Below are 17,551 nucleotides of genomic sequence, written 5' to 3' on the forward strand. Positions count from 1 at the left end.
CCGTGCCACTGGATTAAAAGGGATCGTGTGGTTTTGAAGAACTCGTTGGTATTTAAGGATAATGTAAGCGCTCATATCTGGTATGATACTTTATTATTATTGAATCAATGTCGTAGGCAGTTGTTTCCCAAGTTTTTCTACAAATGTGCTTCTTTTTTTTTTTTTAACGGAACACTATCATCTCACATGAACGTTTAATTCAAAGCAGTAAAAATGTTTGCAAACAACCTTCATATTATTTTGATCATGGACTCTCAACCATTGCTGGGGAATGGTGGCTAACTTTGCTATTTTATATTGTTATTATTTTGCAAATGCTTGGAATTTCAATAAATCATGTCAGGGAAATTAGATTCTTCTGCAGAGTATTCCATTTTAAGATCCCACGTTCCTTCTGTCGTCTTTTGTAAAGTACTAAGTCTACACTTCTCTAGATAGAGGCTTAATTGTAAATCAAAGGGCAAAAGAGCACTGAATGCATCCCTATCCCCATGATAGGAATAGATCATATGTTTTCATATTTTCATTGGGGGACAGAGGATGATTTGGTCCAAAAACGGACACTGACAATGTCATTTTGTCTCTATTATGATATGTTATAGGTTCGCTACATACGAATAGATGGAAGTGTTCCTTCCGCAGAAAGAATACATCTTGTTAATCAGTTTCAGAAGGATCCTGATACCCGGGTTGCTATTTTGAGTATTCAGGCAGCTGGTCAGGTAGGACAAAAAAGAAAATATGTGAAATAAGTAACTTAAAGAATATAGGTACTAAATACATTGCTGACTGAAGTCATTTACTGAAGGCAATTTATCTTTATGCAATGTGTCTTTTGTAGACTCGTGTATTCATTTTTTTTGCACTAATCATGTTAACTGTTTTAAGCCTCTCTTGAAATTACTTGAGCAAAATCAAGATAAGCAGCAGCATCTCATTCTTGATTAATTAGTAAAAACTCCATTTCCTTAAAAGTACCAGATTAATAAGAAATAAATGTTACTTCCATAATGAAAAGCAGTATGCAATCTTTGCACAATATTGAGGTTTTTTTTTAATCTTATATCTATCTGAGGCCCAAGGAAGAAATCGGTGTAATAGGCCCATCTGCTGTCAAGATGGTCCTTCTTATTTCCATATAAAAATGTCCTGTACAACCTTTAGCTTTCTTTTACTTCAGATATTCAGTTGTTTGTGTGTGAAATCTTTTTTCTAAAATGCATCTACTTATTTGTTTAGGGTTTAACTTTCACTGCTGCTACTCACGTTGTGTTTGCTGAATTATATTGGGATCCAGGCCATATTAAGCAAGCAGAAGACAGAGCACACCGAATTGGGCAGTGCAGTTCTGTGAATATTCACTTCCTTATTGCAAAAGGAACAATGGATACTCTGATGTGGGCAATGCTGAATCGCAAGGTATGTGTGGAATAGATCTGAATAATCAAGAGCTCGCTGTGGTTAAGACAGCACTTATGTGCGTGTGCCAAATAACTTTCTTGCTTATCTGGAGCACTGTCCTACTATAAGACAAATTGATACACCTAGAACTGCTAATCATTAATATGTCCATGTCTGTTCCAAACTAGTCTTTTCTAGCTTTTTGCTCTCCGTTTAAGATCCAAAGATAAATAAGGTAACTCTCTGCCGAGATGAATGGGATGGTTCACATCTACAGGAGATCATTGCTTTATCTTCCTCCTAGCTTTTTATTGCTCTGGTTGTTCAATTTACAATTTTAAGGTTTTCTGCACAATAATAACAGCTAGAGTTTTTTGGCTTTGTTTTTGGTTTTTTTTTTTAATTGGATGAATTTTGTGCCTTACTAAACTTCATTTCTAGAGGCAGAAACATTCTTAAATAATTCTTCTTCATCAGACCCAAGATTACAGTAATCTTATCTTCTGTTGCCATTTTCAAGCATTACCCAGTCCTTGTTAGGAGGAGTAATTCCATCCTGCTTTCTTTCCTTACTTGGAAGATCTTTGAGATTTCACAGGACTAAGAAAAAATAATTTGTCTGCTTTGCTTTTGTGACCTTTTTGTAGCCTTTGATACCATTCATTAGTGTCTTGTTTTGATAACTGAGGTGTGTTTGTATTCTGTCAGCTCTTGTTTTCTGACATTTCCAGAAGTGTCAACGTAGAAGGAACTGCCTTTTAAACTCTAGTTGTCAGAATTGTTTGAGATTGTGGTTACACAGGGTTTCTTCTGATGCAAATGCCGACTTATGGTGGTTGATCCTGCTTTTGGCTACCCCTGTGTTGTAGTGGTGCAATTGTTTGTGTCCATACAGTTAGTAGAGAAACTGATAACCGGTTTTTTTGCCAATGTATTCCTCTCCTGCTGAAAAGTAATCACAGCTTAAAGAATCTAGGTGCTGCAAACTGTATTTGACGTTCAGCTGGGGAATGAAACTCTGTATTCTAATTCCTGTTGGTACCTCTGAAAAAATCTGAGTTAGTCCAGTACATTAAGAGTCTCCTTAAACATTGCACAGATGTGGTCTCAGTAATTCACCAACAATTTACCGTACAAGAGTTCTTTCACTAAACTGCTTTCAATTAATTCTGCCTTTGTTTGTTTCCACGTACCAAGCAAAACGTGTAAAGACTGTAAGAGGTGTACACAATGTATATATTCTCATTTAACTTCAATACTAACATTTTGTATACACCTTTTCACAAGTCGTAGTGTGTTAAATACGCTACTCACTGTTATTTTTGCAGAAAAGGCTGCTGGAAGAGGAATAGTTTTAATCACGGAAGTTATTTTGAATTACTACAGTTTCTTACTTTGCAAATGGTGAATTAAGTTTGCAAGGGAAGCAAATTGAGTGAATATAGGTAAATAAATTTGTTACAACATGTGAATTCCTTGGAAACTTTATGCAAGTCTTCTTTCTGCAGGCGAAAGTTACAGGCAGCACCTTGAATGGCAAGAAAGAGAAAATGCAGGCTGAAGAAGGTGATAAGGAGAAATGGGATTTTTTGAATTTTGCTGAGACCTGGACCCCAAATGAAAGTCTAGAAGATCCCAAAAATGAACTTTTATTTACACATGTAAGACTCAAAACTTATGTTTTTCTTTTTTCTTTCATTTTTAAAAAAAATTACAACCATTGTTCACTTAAGCTTTCTGCGCACTGCAGATTTTACTAATGGAGAAACAATAAATAAGTAGGAAAAAGTAATGTAAATTCCATTTTAAAAGTTAGGTGAAGTTGGGGAAAGTGCTCTGCTGGGCATAAATATCATCTACAGGCTTCCGATGGGTCCTTATGTTTTGTTTAGGTGACTGACCCACCCTCAGAGTCAGATAAGACCAAATAATTTCTGTTTAAATTACATCTTTATTAACTGTACTGAATTTAATTGGCTATTATTTTAAAAACAATGTTTTAAAGCCTTTCCTTGTAATAGGCATCATCAGAAAAAGGCACTTAGCATACCAGTTCTGTGTATTTGTTTTCTGGCAGTGCTATTTCAGAATTTTCATGAGAATATTGAAAATACTTTTTACAAAACAGAAGGGGAATGTTGAATTGCTTTTTCTGCTAGCTGTTTGTTCTTCAAGGAAGATATCTTTTATTTCCATCTCCAAAGTAAAAATAGCTTCTTGTGTTAGAGTAATATTAATGGAGAAAAATCGTAATTTTAACAGCTTCTGATGCAGTAATTATAAGCGGGGGTTTACGTATTTGTTTCCTTTTTCCTAGTTTGAAAAGGAAAGACAGCATGACATACGTTCTTTCTTTTCCCCAAAATCCTCCACTGAGAAGAAACGCAAAATATTTTCTGGTAATGAATCATTACATAATGATTCAGAATCTTCTGAAGTCACAAAAGAAGAGGATGCGGAGAAGAGCAGTGAAAACCTGGATTCCACAAGAATAAGTGACGTGGATACAATTTGTCATGAAAGTTACTGTGAACCTGAAGCTAAAAGAGCAAGAAGCATAAGTGGATCAACTCCAGTCAACTCCAGTAAGAAAAAGAAAACATCTTTGACTGGAAAAAAGCCCTCTTTGTTTTCAGAAAAAAACAATGAAGTCTTTCCTTGTGGCTTAAATACTTCAAGCAAAAATACAGCTTTAAATAAAGTTTGGCACTGTAGTGTTTGCAGTTACAGTAATAATGAATTGCTCCCTTACTGTGAAATGTGCAATTGCCCGCAAAGCAGTAATGGTAAGTGACCTGTGCTGCAGAGAAAAATACGCATTTTTTTGTTGTGATTAGTTTCAGAAAATACAGTATTTTTGAATATATGAATATACACAAATCCAGGCAAAATATGAAGAATGGCATCTTTAAGTGAACAGATACCCGTTAAGTGATCCTTCTTAATTTTGCTTTCCCCAAGGATCTTTTACATGATTCTAGTTGGAAACAAATGGAAAATTCAGGTAAAGGTTAACAGCATATATATTCTTCCTCACTGAATTTATACTCAGTTTTCTTTGCAGCAAATGTAGCTTTCCTTTTCCTTGAGGTTTATGGTTATTCTGAATCTAATTGAATGGCAAACTTTTTCTCTACCTGCCAAAAGTAAATGGTGTGGTATAGTTGTTTTATTAACTTGGGTATTGTATATTTGTCGTGAGAGACATTACCTGGAAAATATGGCATTTCTTGCTCCAACAGGTCAGAGTAGATGTCCTTTATTAAATTAATTTAATCTATCTGGAAACTTAATAAAACATTTTTATAAATCTATCCCCATATTTGCCATTTCAGTTGCAAAGGAAGGAGTAAGGTTCTTTTTTTTTATTTTTTTTTTATTATTATTTTATTTAAGTCTCTGTGCTTGTTCAAGTAAGGACAACTTCTGAATTTCACAAGTATAGATCAATGCCTGGAAAACTTCTTTGTGTGTTTATGGTATACAATAACTGTATATAATAAAGAATTGCTAGCTGCATTATTTATTGCGTATATTTTGACATTAAGCTGGGTGCATGAAACTGCATAAATGCAAAACTTTGTTCCATGTGTTTATTCTCCTAATATTAAAGATAGCTCTAATTTCCGAAGTGGTTACACCATTAGAGAATAAAATGCAGTTTCTTTGTATTTCAATTATAGTCCTGTCTCCAGACGTATGTTGATTAGGGGTTCCTGTTTGTACGGGTAGCATAAATAATTGCTTTTCTTGTTTCTTCCCCTATAGTCGAGAGAAATTGTGAAGCTCCCACTAGCCAGACTGAGGAAGATGGTAGCTCTAATTTCCGAAGTGGTTGCACCATTAGAGAATAAAATGCAGTTTCTTTGTATTTCAATTATAGTCCTGTCTCCAGACGTATGTTGATTAGGGGTTCCTGTTTGTACGGGTAGCATAAATAATTGCTTTTCTTGTTTCTTCCCCTATAGTCGAGAGAAATTGTGAAGCTCCCACTAGCCAGACTGAGGAAGATGTGTCAAAGGACTCCAGAAGAAATGAAGAAAGCGCAGTGTGCAATGCTGAAGATAAAAGAGAAGATTTTGGGGAAAAGGTGACCCAGCAATTTGTTGAAATCAGCGAACAAGAAACTGTTGAAATTGAAAATGAAGAAAGTGAAAAAAAGTGTGGAGAAGGTAAAGCGGGACTCTTATGAAAGAAAGATTATACCCCGTTGCGAAACTGTATTAAATGCCTCTGGCATGAAAAATAACTTTTAAATAAAAACCTACACATCTGAAAGACAGACAGAAGTACATACACTAGCACGTGACTTTCTCGTTTTAGTCTGGAATGTTTATTGAATTTTGATGATGGATAAACCAAGCCTTTCCGTACAATTCCTGAAGCAATACAGAGTTTTTGGCTGACATAAGAACTATGTCAAACTAGCAACTGTGAACCTGTATAGTTTTATTAAAACTTATGATGGCATGTACTTGTGTTCAGGACAGCCACAGGCAAAACAGATGATAGATAATTCAGGAGAAACAGAAAAATAAAATACACAAATATCTTAATAGCTTGCTGCTTGAGCTGTGTATCTTATTATGTTGTTCTGGAATTAGATTCAGAATCCTCATGTGGTATATATTCTCCTGGGTTTTGTTCCATGATTGCTGAACATTTGAAGGAAAAAAAAAAGTGAAGATTTACAATGTTCATACAAAAATGTGTTTGCATGTACACCAAATTGGGGAATTTCACAAATAACTTCTTAAAAACATGTATAATATTATTTTTAATGTCTAAGTAGATGGAATGAAATGAGTGAAGAAAAAAATTTCTAATGTCAACATTGTTTCTCTTCATAGGAGATGTAGATAAATCAGACACGTTTCCAATATATGATGGGCTTATGTTTTGTGCAAGCAGAAATACTGATAGAATTCACCTCTATACAAAGGTAAACCTGAAATATGCATGTTTATTATCATTTTAAAATTACAAACTAAAATGTTGTCCTATGAAACATGTATGTATACTTTCATTTGTTATATTTTTATATAAAAAGACTAGTATTTTTGTATTAGATGATATGTATAAAAATTAGGTAGTTTATAATTCTAGTTCTTTTTCTCAGTGGAATTGAGTAATAATTCCCTAGATATATGACTTCTAACACTTCTCTTAGCTTACAAAATGGGGCTAATACATTAGATGTATGGTCAGATCATCTGTTAGAAATGCAAGTGATAGTTGTTTAAGATTCCTTTATTTTATTATAGTGTCTTATCACAAAATATTTTTAATAGGAGAACATTCAAAATTAAAATAAAAATGACAGTGAATCTTTACAGACTAAGTAAATAAAATATTGTCACCACGGTTTCAGAAAGCTAGATATTGGTGCTGTATATAAGTCAGTAACTGCCTGAACAAAACACATTATCATTAATCTGCAATCATGATGAGAGTACAGAAACTAGCAGTTTTCAAGGGGGAATCGGGACTTTCCAATTCCTTCTTTTAAGGGATAGAAAAGTTCACTGAGAAGATTTCTTCAAAGCTACTGAATTGAGTCAGTGTATTCAGGTGCAACTGCAAAGCATCGCAAATAACTGAGGACAAGTCTTTGAGATAATACATTTTTATTAGGCTAACTGATACAGTTGGGAAAAAGTTAGAGAGTGTCCTCTTGTATCTGAAAACTTGTTTAATATGCTTAAAATGTACACTGCTTCCTAGCTTCATACATTTTACTCTAAGACAAAATTGCATTTTGGATGGTATTTGGGCAACTGTGTATTGGTCTGGGGTTTTTTGGCTTGGATCAGAATTTCACTATGCCAAATACTGCAGAAAATCTTTCTGCTGAACCGTGAGACACTGGGGAATTCTGCTTTGATTCCTTCTCTCGAATGTGTTTGAATCATCAGTAAGTTCCTGGGTCATATGTACCCACTGGGACAACTTGTTCGTTAAAAATTAAGTGGAGTAGCGCTTGTTCAGACATTTAAAAAAAAAAAAAAAGTTAAGTATAATAAACAATGCTCTATCTAAGATTCTGATTTTAAATTGTAATGAAGTGACATTCTCCAGTCTACAATCATTCATTTCCCTTGGAAATTCAGTCAAGAGGATTATAATTTCAGTTTCTTAATTTAGGGCAGTTTGTGTGTCTGAACTATTTGCAAAGAAAAAAATTCAGATATTTTCAAAGTTAAAATTTTCATCCTGTTTACTTTTAGATATATTAATGTGAATCCTTGTTTCTTGCATCTGTGGTATTATCGTACATCTGTGGCTTTTTTTTTTTTTCTGGAAAGATCTTACCTCAAGGGACTAAATTTAATAGGAAGGGAATATGATTCTCTTGAAATAGATAACTTTTTTTTCTAGATTGTGCTACATTGCATCTGTAAACAAAACTATTTGCTTGTCTAGGATGGTGAACCACTGAATCATAATTTCATTCCATTGGACATACAGCTGGATAACTGGGAGGATTTACCAGAGACTTTCCAGCATAGACAAAATCGTTCATCGGTAAGAACAAATTCTACTGGCACAGTAAAATATTATTAAATATGGAGTGCTTTGACTTATTTTTTTTAAATAAACGTGTAACACTTCCAGGCCTTGGGATCTAGGCACAGTTTCATCAGTGCAAGCAGATCTTATAAATGTTGATGTGAATATTAATTATGCAGTCTGTTACTTTGGCAAATTATCATGCCTCCTGTTAACATTTCGGTAGATGGAATCAACCAGGCATCATTTAATTTCTCATTTACAGGATTAGTAACTAACATTCATAAGTCAACAAAATAGCATTTTAAAGGTTATGAATTAAATGAGGCACATTATGAATAAGAATGTGCTAGATTGTATCAGAGCTGTAGTTCTGAGCAGGCCTCCACTCTCACTTCTTCCTTTGGTCTTCTAACAACGTTCAAAGCAGTGTGGGGCAGAGCTCCACTGAGACATGTAGCTTCAGTTGATTCAGTAATAAAGATCACATTCATAATGGTATTTGAGGAGAACATTAACACTGTAAACCCAAGTACTCAAGTAAGGAAATACAGAATTTGAATTGGCTGTGCATTATCTGCTTAACATAGTTTTCTTAACTGTTTTGTCCATTTAAAGAGAAATATAATTGGGAAAATCAGATTCTATCGTGTAGGAACAAAACTGATTTTTTGGTAGGTTCTCCAGCAAGGCTGGAACTTAAATTCGTAAGTCAGATACCTGACTGATTCAACCAACAGTTTTGTGAAGCAGCTAATGAGTGGGTAACACAAATGTTGCCAAAGGGTTTCAAAGCTATTTGCTAGATTGAAAAGACAAGTTAAAAATCCCATGTTTGTGGGCAGGGGGTGGCACTGCCTTATGGAACTTCCTGTCCCTCAGCCTTCTCCTCTAGATTAGAAGATCCATATTAGTAAATGCTCCCGAAAAGAATCAGGGAGATGATACCTTCTTGTTTCTGTTTCCATTATATCCTGCCATTTCATTGACTTTCTTCCTTGCTCTGACTCTGAGGAGGTGAGACTCATCTGTACACTTCTACATTTGCCATGTACAAATACCTCAAGGAGAAAAAGAAAATCATTGGCATGTCGTGATCTTGAAGTATGGAAGTTTGTTCCTGGATAAAGCTGAAGTCACAATTAAGTCCTTACTTCACAATGTACTTATTCTTCCCATAGTCCGTGTTCAGAAACAACGTGATACTCACTGCTATAGGTAGTTACGAGTCAGTGAGGAAAAGAGTGGAAAACCAGAATGGGAAAAAACCCACAACCCAAGCCACTTGTTCAGTTGTCATGTTGTTCAGTTGTCATATTGTTACTCCCATTTGTTTTCTGTTGTAGAGATGAGGGTGGGATGAAATCATTTTCCCCCTACACACACCCTAAAGCAAGCAGTCATGTTATAAATTCTAAATTCCTATGTAGGAGCAGTTTTTCCTTCACTTCCTCACTGTCCCGTGGTTATAGTTATTCAAGAAATCAATTAATCCTACTGGTCCTGTCAGTTTACAGCATCAAAGTTTTGGGGTTTTGGGTTTTTTTTTTTGTGGCTTCCCAGCCTGTAAAAAAAATACTAGATTCAGTACCAGAAATTAAGTTCTTCGGAGCCACTTTATTTTAATATACTTTCAAATTCTAAATGCAAAATAAGGAAAGGTGATGAATATTATGATCTGTTCTCAATTTCCTTTCTGGAATACTTTTTTAAACAGTTAATCTGTTTTTCCTCAGGATCCTGTGGTGATGTAAATTTGAGATTACTGTGAAAGATGATGAATTGCAGGTTAAACTGCTCAAAAGTGTGGCCCTTTGAATATTTTGATGGTAAAGCATGTCTCTACTTGCTAGTCAGATCTTTGTGCGCTGAACTGAAATGCCACAGAAAAGAGGATGGCAGTATTGCCATAAAAACAGATGTGTAATTAAGATAATTTGGTGATCTGGCTTCTCATGTCATTAATTGCTAATTTACTATAATAATTTTTATTACGTATGTTTTTCTGACACTGTATTATTGTAAAGGAATATAATGACCTCGAAGCAAGTATGTCAGTGATTCTGTTAAGATTTTACGAGTTGGAAAACTTTTGTGAGAAATGGACTAACACCTGGTTGAATTGAACGGCTCTTCCAATTTACCTGTAGCTAAACCTTCCACACTGACATTAGGGGCTGTACGCTACAGATTGTTAGTCCAGTGTTAAGCATGTAGCAGAAGGTTAGAGCAAAGAAGAAAGGTTGTCCGTAAACCCAATTATAAATGCCGTTCAAGTAATGGGACTTAAACTTTCCTTTTCTGAGAGGCCTGCTGCAACAGGGAGAATGGCCGCTGTAAGAAGAACACTCTTTTGCGTGTCTGTTTTTCCCATCGGCAAAGTCTTGCTTACACAAGAAAGGTTTACCTGAGGCTTTATCAAGAAACCTTTCTGCTGTTGCTACACCTTAGATTAGTAAAGGCCATTTCTGGCCTTATTTTCTACTTTCTGGATCAACACGCCTATTGTAGCAGAACCGTTATTTTAGACAATACCAGAGCTGTCAGAGTTCTTCAGCAGGTGGGGTGTGTGTGTGCGTGTGTGTGCAGCTTGTATGAAAAATGACTTCAAGGGACTGTTTCTGATAATACCAGCTGTTTTCATCCAGTTTTGAACGTATTAATTCATAGCACTCTTCCACTGTCATTAAATAGTCCTGTGTAATGCCTGTCATGCTGCTGACAAATAGCATTCTCTACCAGATACTGAGGTTTGTGAAAGAATGGAGTCATCTAACAGCAATGAAACAGAAGATTGTCAGAAAAAGCGGTCAGATATTTTGTAGTCCTATTCATGCTGCAGAGGAGTTGTCTAAAAAGCAGTCAGTGGGCAGCAGCACAAAAAGGTATGTGTTTTTAATTTTTTATCATCTTACTAGTGGCTGCAGGAAGTTTGATGTATTGAATGTAACTTTCAGTGGAATGATACTGAGACTGTGAACTGGTGGTTCGATGATTGCTTGTTGCATAGTGACAAACGTAGCCAACCAAGCACATCAGTAAATCTGTTGGAATGGAAGTGTCTGCTTCCCTGTCCGGCCCTGTGCTGCATTCAGCAGCTGTTCTGGCTTTGCTGCATTGCATATTTAAGCACCTGGAACTTGCCAGAGATTTTTGAGGAAAAAATCATGACCTCAGGGACTCGAAAGAAAAGTAAGGTCAAAAAAATCTTGCTGGTTTTCCCCACGTGGAAGCAGGAATAAATCATTAGTTGCCATCAGTGATATAATGCTTTATTCATAATTCACAGCCTACTCCAACCCCTTCCGATACTCATTTTTTCTTTAAGCAATTCTGTTCTCTGTGGATGACATTTCTCAAAACTATTGTTTTCCTTGCTGGGTGTCACTGAAAAGGGCTAGTGTTTAATCCTTGTTAAAAATCTAAGTTTACCTTTTTTCCACTTTCTTTCCTTTTTCTGATACGCTGTCTTCCCTGACAGACATTTGCAGCTTCAGTGTTGTCATTGCTCTCCACAAAACTTCTCACGCGTACAGGTTAACTCACCAAGGTGCCTCTGCAAACTATCTAAAACCTTTTTATTCCTCTCAGTCCCTACTGTTAAATTCTCCAGAGTGACTCTATTTTGGCTGTAGGTAAGAATTCAAGTAAGTAAATAGAGTTTGTAATTCCAGTAGTATAAGGAGAACCAGCAGGTAGTAAATGTTTCTTAACCTGTTGCCGGATTGTTTCCTTCCATAAAATGTAGGACAGATCTAACTGTGAACCGTGTTAGAAAATCTACTGTAACCTACAGTGGTCTTCTAAGGTAGTGTATAGGGTTTGCCATATGTATAGTACAGAGAGGTGTACTTATGAGAAGCTGTCTGATCATTCTTCCAAAAACCACTATTCAGAGTGAAGCGATTTTAAGAGTTTTACTTAAGCGCAGTGGTGGTTTGTATGTTTTCACATTAAAATAAAGAAGTGAGTTCAAACGTAACTAATGGAGCACGGAGTCCTCCAGAGCTTGTCAAGCTTCCTGCATTAGCTAGAGTATCGGTGAGACTTCACCTAACTGAAACAAAATGGCTTTCAGATTTTGCTGTCAGGCAATACCAAATTGCTCTCATTTTCATATCGGTATACACAAAACAACTTATCTGCTGCTTAGAGCTGAATCTGGTTTTTGAAAAAGGTATCTGATGTAATATGGAAGTATTATGGTGAAATACGTTTTCCCAAACTTCATTCATTTCTCATCCGGGAAATGAGGAATGTCTCAAGAGAATATGCCGTGCCAATCTTGCTGCAGCCAAGAGTGAATATTCTTTGAGGGAGATTGTTCCCTTTGTAGTATATTGACAGAATTTTGAATTATCTTAGGTATGTGACCAAGGAGGATGTAGCAGCAGCCTCACTTAGCAAAGCTAGCAGCAGCGGGGGCAGCGTGCGCCTCATCTCTAAAGAAAGTGGGGTTTGTCTGAAGAACGAAAATGCTTCTATTGGACAGTCGGGTCATTCCACAAAGTAAGTTCATTAATGCAATAAGGTGATTAAGCTGTTTCTCCACAGATTTTTTTTAAGGTAGCAAAATTACTTGCTATGAGTGTTTACCCTGCTGAAGTACAGTGTTTAGATGAGAAACTTGCTGTAGTGCTAATGAGCTATGTTTTATTCTTACAACAATTTAGTTTACATCCGTTGTCTGCTGATATAGCTGCTAATTAACTGAGTCTGATTAAAACAAAACAAGAAAATAGTTACACAATTCAGCTAAGTAAAAAAGAACGTTAGCTCAGACCCGCTTGTGAGGTCAACAGCAAATTGGGGACACCAAATTTTCTTCTATTCTGCCTCAAAATTTAGAAAAAGGAAGAAAAGAACATGAAAATTCTAGACAGAAAATGCCCTTTTAAAAAATTCTATTAAACAAGCAGTGTGTATCCTGCCTGGAGGTAAGCCTTGTTTAGAGCAGGAAATCGATAGGTAGCTGTGAAGGTTGCGCAGAGAAACCAGGATGATTCCTTTTGACTTTTTTACTTCTGTTAAAGAGGGAGCTGAAACATTTTACGTTTATATGTGTACATGCCTGATAGAAACCACCATTTCTTTATAAATACAGCATTATTTCAGCTGATACTACATTTACACATGTACACTGAATTAAGATGTGCAAAAGAAAAATCTGTCTGTTGTATTGTCAAATTTTGTTTAAATGGAAACGTAAACCAAGTAGATGATTTGCACTGTGCAGGTATCAATCTGAGCAAGATATTATTGCAACTGAAATTGGTATTTCAGAGCATAAAGGATATCTAATGGAAATATATAGTGCATAAAAAAACCTACTGAATTGTGTTGCTGATTACCTCCTTTATTAACAGCTGTACTTTGTTTTCTGCAAACAGGTTGCTTTCAGAAAATGGAAAAGGCCTGTCAGTTCTTCATTCCGAGCAGACTGAAGCCGAAGGCTCCTCCCTATCCAAAGGCTATTTGCAAGCCTTGGACAGCCAAGGGAACCCACTCTGTCTCAGCTGTCAACAGCCAACGGCTCAGCTTGACCCAGGCTGCCAGGCCCGTGCTTGGGACACACGATTCTGCTCTCATGCCTGCCAGGAGGACTTCTCGATTCGCTCTAGTCAGAGCTACCTTCGGACTAAAGTGTTTGAAATTGAACACGGTGTTTGCCAGTTTTGTAATCAAAACGCCCAGGAGCTTTATCTCAGCATCAGAGATGCACCCAAGAGTCAGCGTAAGAAACTTCTGCAGAGTTCTTGGATGTCTCACCTCCCACTTGGGCAGGTAATACTACTGGGTTTTAAGCAGTAACAGCTAATCTATGTATTCCTGTAGCAGATAGTTCAGAGAAATCCAAAATGTTCTTCTTACAGGTTTAAGATCAAAGGCCTAACCTAGCACCAACAACAGCGTAAGAAAAAGCAAAATCTTAAACACAAAAAACCCCAATGTCTTCTACCACATTTTTCATTGCTAAAAGGCACAGGCTTCAGAATTCGGATTCCTTAAGGATGTGAATATCGCAGTCAGATTTACTTGAAATGCACTTTGTTAACAAACTTTCTGGCTATGAAACAATTTAAGAATGGTTGTGGTCTAGAAGTACTAGGTTATTCTGACTTTGCAGAATGTTTGGTAGGAGCTTAACAAAAGCCAGTTGTCACAGCTCCTCTCAGTATCGCCTCAAAGTGCATTAAAACTACCGCTGTCCTTCCATGGTTGTGACTGCTTCTTTGCTGATTTGAAGGCAGTAGAGGAGGGAGGGAGAACGTTCCTATGTAAAGTGGTATTTTTATTCAGAAACTAAAGTGCTATTTTATTTTCTGCTGCAAAGTTGAAATTCTGCTTCAGAAGTTTCTGGTTCCAAATTGTTTAAATAAATTCTTCAGACATCCATTTAAGCTTGCAAAAGAGGGAAAGAAAAAAAAAAAAGTCGCTTACCATCGCTGGTCGTATGTGTGAGATCAGCTTTACTGCTTGCAGCTTTTTAAAATGTGGTGGTGCGCATCCAAAAGACTGAGCAGTCTTGTGGAGCGGGGTTTCCTTACAGCCTTCTGAGTGAAGGGCACTCTGGGTCTGTTACCTTTTTGAAAGCTGACATAGGGCTTTATCGCCTGAGGTTTCTCAGAGCTCGTTATTACAATTCCCGCTCTCTCGATCAAAAACTTAAATGACAAATACCTAGTCGGAGTCCACTTCTTCAAGCTGTTGCACATTTTTTACTTGTCTATGTTTGTTTTTAATATCAGCACTTGATGTTGATAAAACGACATTGAAGATAACTTACTGTACCAATCAAGAAAACGGAACCTTTCATTCTGTCCTTCCTTGATCCGCTGCCAGGTGCCTCAGCATGCTGCAGACTAGGTGAAAATAGGCTAACTAAAATTACAGTTGTCCAGTGGGAGTAACAAAAAAATGCTAACGCTTACTTTCTTTCTCTTGTTGAAAACTATGAATAGCTACTTCCCTGAATTATTTTCTTGTTCTTACGGTAGAACATCTATGTAGTTGAGAAGGAATATCTAAGGCTTCCAGTGTCATGTCCTTTGTTACTGCAGCTGAATGAAATTGTAACAAACCCGACAGAAGGCCAGTTCTGGCAGGCGGACCATATCAAGCCCGTTTACAGTGGAGGAGGACAGTGCTCCCTGGAAAACCTTCAAACTCTGTGTACGGTCTGCCACAGAGAGGTCAGTATGGTACGGTCGGAAACCCTCACCCTCTCACGCGGAAATGTCGTGGACCGTGCACCAGGGCAGTGTGGATCACATCACAGAAGTATTTTGGGCACAGGGACCCCTAGAGGGTAACGTAGCCTGACCCCGGGCTCAGAGCAGGGCTAGAGTCAAAGTCAGAGCGGGTTGCTCAGCACTGCCCTGTGCAGTCCTGCACTGTCTCACCCTGGTCAGCGCCTGCCCATCCTCAGGGTGAAACCTCCTCCCGCGTCCCACGGGAATGCCCCGGGCAGGGCTCTGTGCCAGTGCTGCTTTGTGCCCCTGGGGAGGGCCCGGCTCCCATAGCTCCTGCCCCTCCTTTAGGCAGTAGGAGACTGTAATGAGGTTCCTCCTCTGCCCTGTTGTCCCTGGCTGAACAACCCCCGTCTCCCAGCCTCTCCATCCCGTACAGTGAAGATGAAAGGTAGCATTAAACTGTTGCGATACAACAGTTTCCTCACGATTTGGGAAAATGTCACCTCGATAAACATTTGCATTTTATTATGTTGTCTGCCGCAAAATTAGACTGAAGTTTAACTGTGGGCTAATGCTTTCCATCAAGCACACTGTTGCCAAGTAACAATACTTACGGAATGGACCTATCTTTCTCTCTTGCAGAGAACTGCAAAACAGGCCAAGGAAAGAAGCCAGATGAAGAGACGTTCTTTAGCTACAAAGTACGGCTGTGATATCACCAAATTTTTTGTGAAGACTTAAAATGCAAAATATATCCAGTTACATTACAACTCCGAAACCAGTACAGTCACACAGTTTTCCTCATGCACTGATTAAAAAAAAAAAAAAATCTCTGTAGTCTATCATGCTGTTGGTAGAGGGAAGAAAATATGGAATTAAATCCAAGAAATCATTTATAACACTGATTGTCAGAGGGCCTTGGGCGAGTGCATCCAAGGTACTTGATCATGGTTATATTTTTAGGACCCTGTGGTTTAAAGCCGAATCTGTGTGGAACCTTACTGCAATTTTGAAGCATTACTGTTTTCCTATTACAGCGTAGTTATAGCTGCAAGAACTTGAGGAAGTTCTGTTGAAACTTCCATCAGTCTTAGAGGGTTCAGTTGTATTGGGGACATTTGGACCAAGAAGATATCTTAGTTTAAATTCTTTTCTTTGGTCACATACCGAAATTACTGGAGAAAATACAGGCTCTGATATCTGTTATGACAAAAATAGCATGAGTAATTTGTCTCTTCTAAAACTGCCTCATAGCTACAAAACATAGCAACAGGAGCCTTGGGAATGCTCTGATCAGCCATGACAGGCCTAGTGGTGGCACTGGGCCTGACTTACAGGACTTCGACAGTTAGAATTAATGTCTATTGAAATCCCATTTTACTTAAACCAGCTTGTATTAAAAACCTATTCATGATAGGGAACAATAAATATTAGCTATTATCTCATCAAAGGTAGTTTCTGGCAAATGCTACAGGTGCATTCTCCTTAACAAGATTGCAGAGATGCTGGTTATTTTGGACTGTTTATGGGGCTTTCTTTATGGTTAGTTCAAATAAATACATTTCTCTTTTTCCTGGTGATCTTTTTTTTTTTTTAATGCTTTATCAGTCTCTCCCCCACCCCTTGAATGCCATAGGGCAGAGTACTAAGTTCATAAAGCACATCCATACACTACACGTCTTTTTCTGAAGGTACGTGACTGCAATTTCAAGTACATCTAGTTCAAATAAGCTGAAAAGCTTTCTGGGTCATCCTTACGGGAAAAACTCTTAAAGTTTCAAACATTCTTTTTCTCAGTTAAAGACTTAAGGTAATGGTCCAAGTGCACCATTTTCTATAGAGTGAAACTAACTGGACTTTTCCAGCAATGCCACAAAAGCCACTTTTCCAGCCCAAAAAAAGTGTTACATGATGTTTGTGTCCTCCATGTGATTAAAGGAATCATTGCTTCAGCAGTTTCAAAGACCAAGTAACAACAGCTTGATAACTAAGTCAGGGATTTTCAAGTTTATACAGCCTTTACAAGAGGCTACGCTTTAAAGTTTCATGAAGACAGCACATCAGGAGAGGAGGAAACCAAGAGTATCAGGGAGGAAGCTTAAGTTGAAGAGTACTTATTCAGTAACTAGCCTAGTGCAGTGTCTTTTGAAGCAGCTAGACAGTTAAACTGGTCTTTGTCTTTCTTATCCCTTTTATCAGAGGAATGTGCCTCAGGTAAAACACAAAACACGTGGAGAACAAATTCTGTGACAAGATTTTTCTCTGAAGACAATTAACTCTTTTTTACCCTGAAAAACGTGTTTCTACTTGATACACCTTTATCTGAGGGAAACACTCTAGCCCCTGCCCCCTCTCCCCTCAAAGAAGTTTTAGGGTAATACCTGGGACCCTACTATTTGAGACACAACTTAATGTCATCACAGTCATAAACAACGCTGCTCCTAGGT

General features: G+C 37.4%; 1 protein-coding gene across 1 annotated transcript in view; it reads left to right on the plus strand.

Annotated features, from left to right (window-relative positions):
• Positions 1 to 16,616, plus strand: part of ZRANB3 (zinc finger RANBP2-type containing 3) — a 52,956-nt gene extending 36,340 nt beyond the window's left edge. The window contains exons 10-21 of the mRNA XM_009279877.1: positions 603 to 722; positions 1,240 to 1,419; positions 2,910 to 3,062; positions 3,719 to 4,187; positions 5,370 to 5,573; positions 6,252 to 6,343; positions 7,825 to 7,926; positions 10,654 to 10,796; positions 12,277 to 12,420; positions 13,302 to 13,695; positions 14,973 to 15,104; positions 15,747 to 16,616. Of these exons, the coding sequence (XP_009278152.1) occupies positions 603 to 722; positions 1,240 to 1,419; positions 2,910 to 3,062; positions 3,719 to 4,187; positions 5,370 to 5,573; positions 6,252 to 6,343; positions 7,825 to 7,926; positions 10,654 to 10,796; positions 12,277 to 12,420; positions 13,302 to 13,695; positions 14,973 to 15,104; positions 15,747 to 15,845 (2,232 nt within the window). The 3' untranslated portion in view covers positions 15,846 to 16,616. The remainder of the gene's footprint in view (positions 1 to 602; positions 723 to 1,239; positions 1,420 to 2,909; positions 3,063 to 3,718; positions 4,188 to 5,369; positions 5,574 to 6,251; positions 6,344 to 7,824; positions 7,927 to 10,653; positions 10,797 to 12,276; positions 12,421 to 13,301; positions 13,696 to 14,972; positions 15,105 to 15,746) is intronic.
• Positions 16,617 to 17,551: the final 935 nt, after the last annotated feature.

Source organism: Aptenodytes forsteri, unplaced genomic scaffold (genome assembly GCF_000699145.1).
Source record: "Aptenodytes forsteri isolate BGI_AS27 unplaced genomic scaffold, ASM69914v1 Scaffold11, whole genome shotgun sequence".
NCBI classification, from domain to species: Eukaryota; Metazoa; Chordata; class Aves; order Sphenisciformes; family Spheniscidae; genus Aptenodytes; species Aptenodytes forsteri.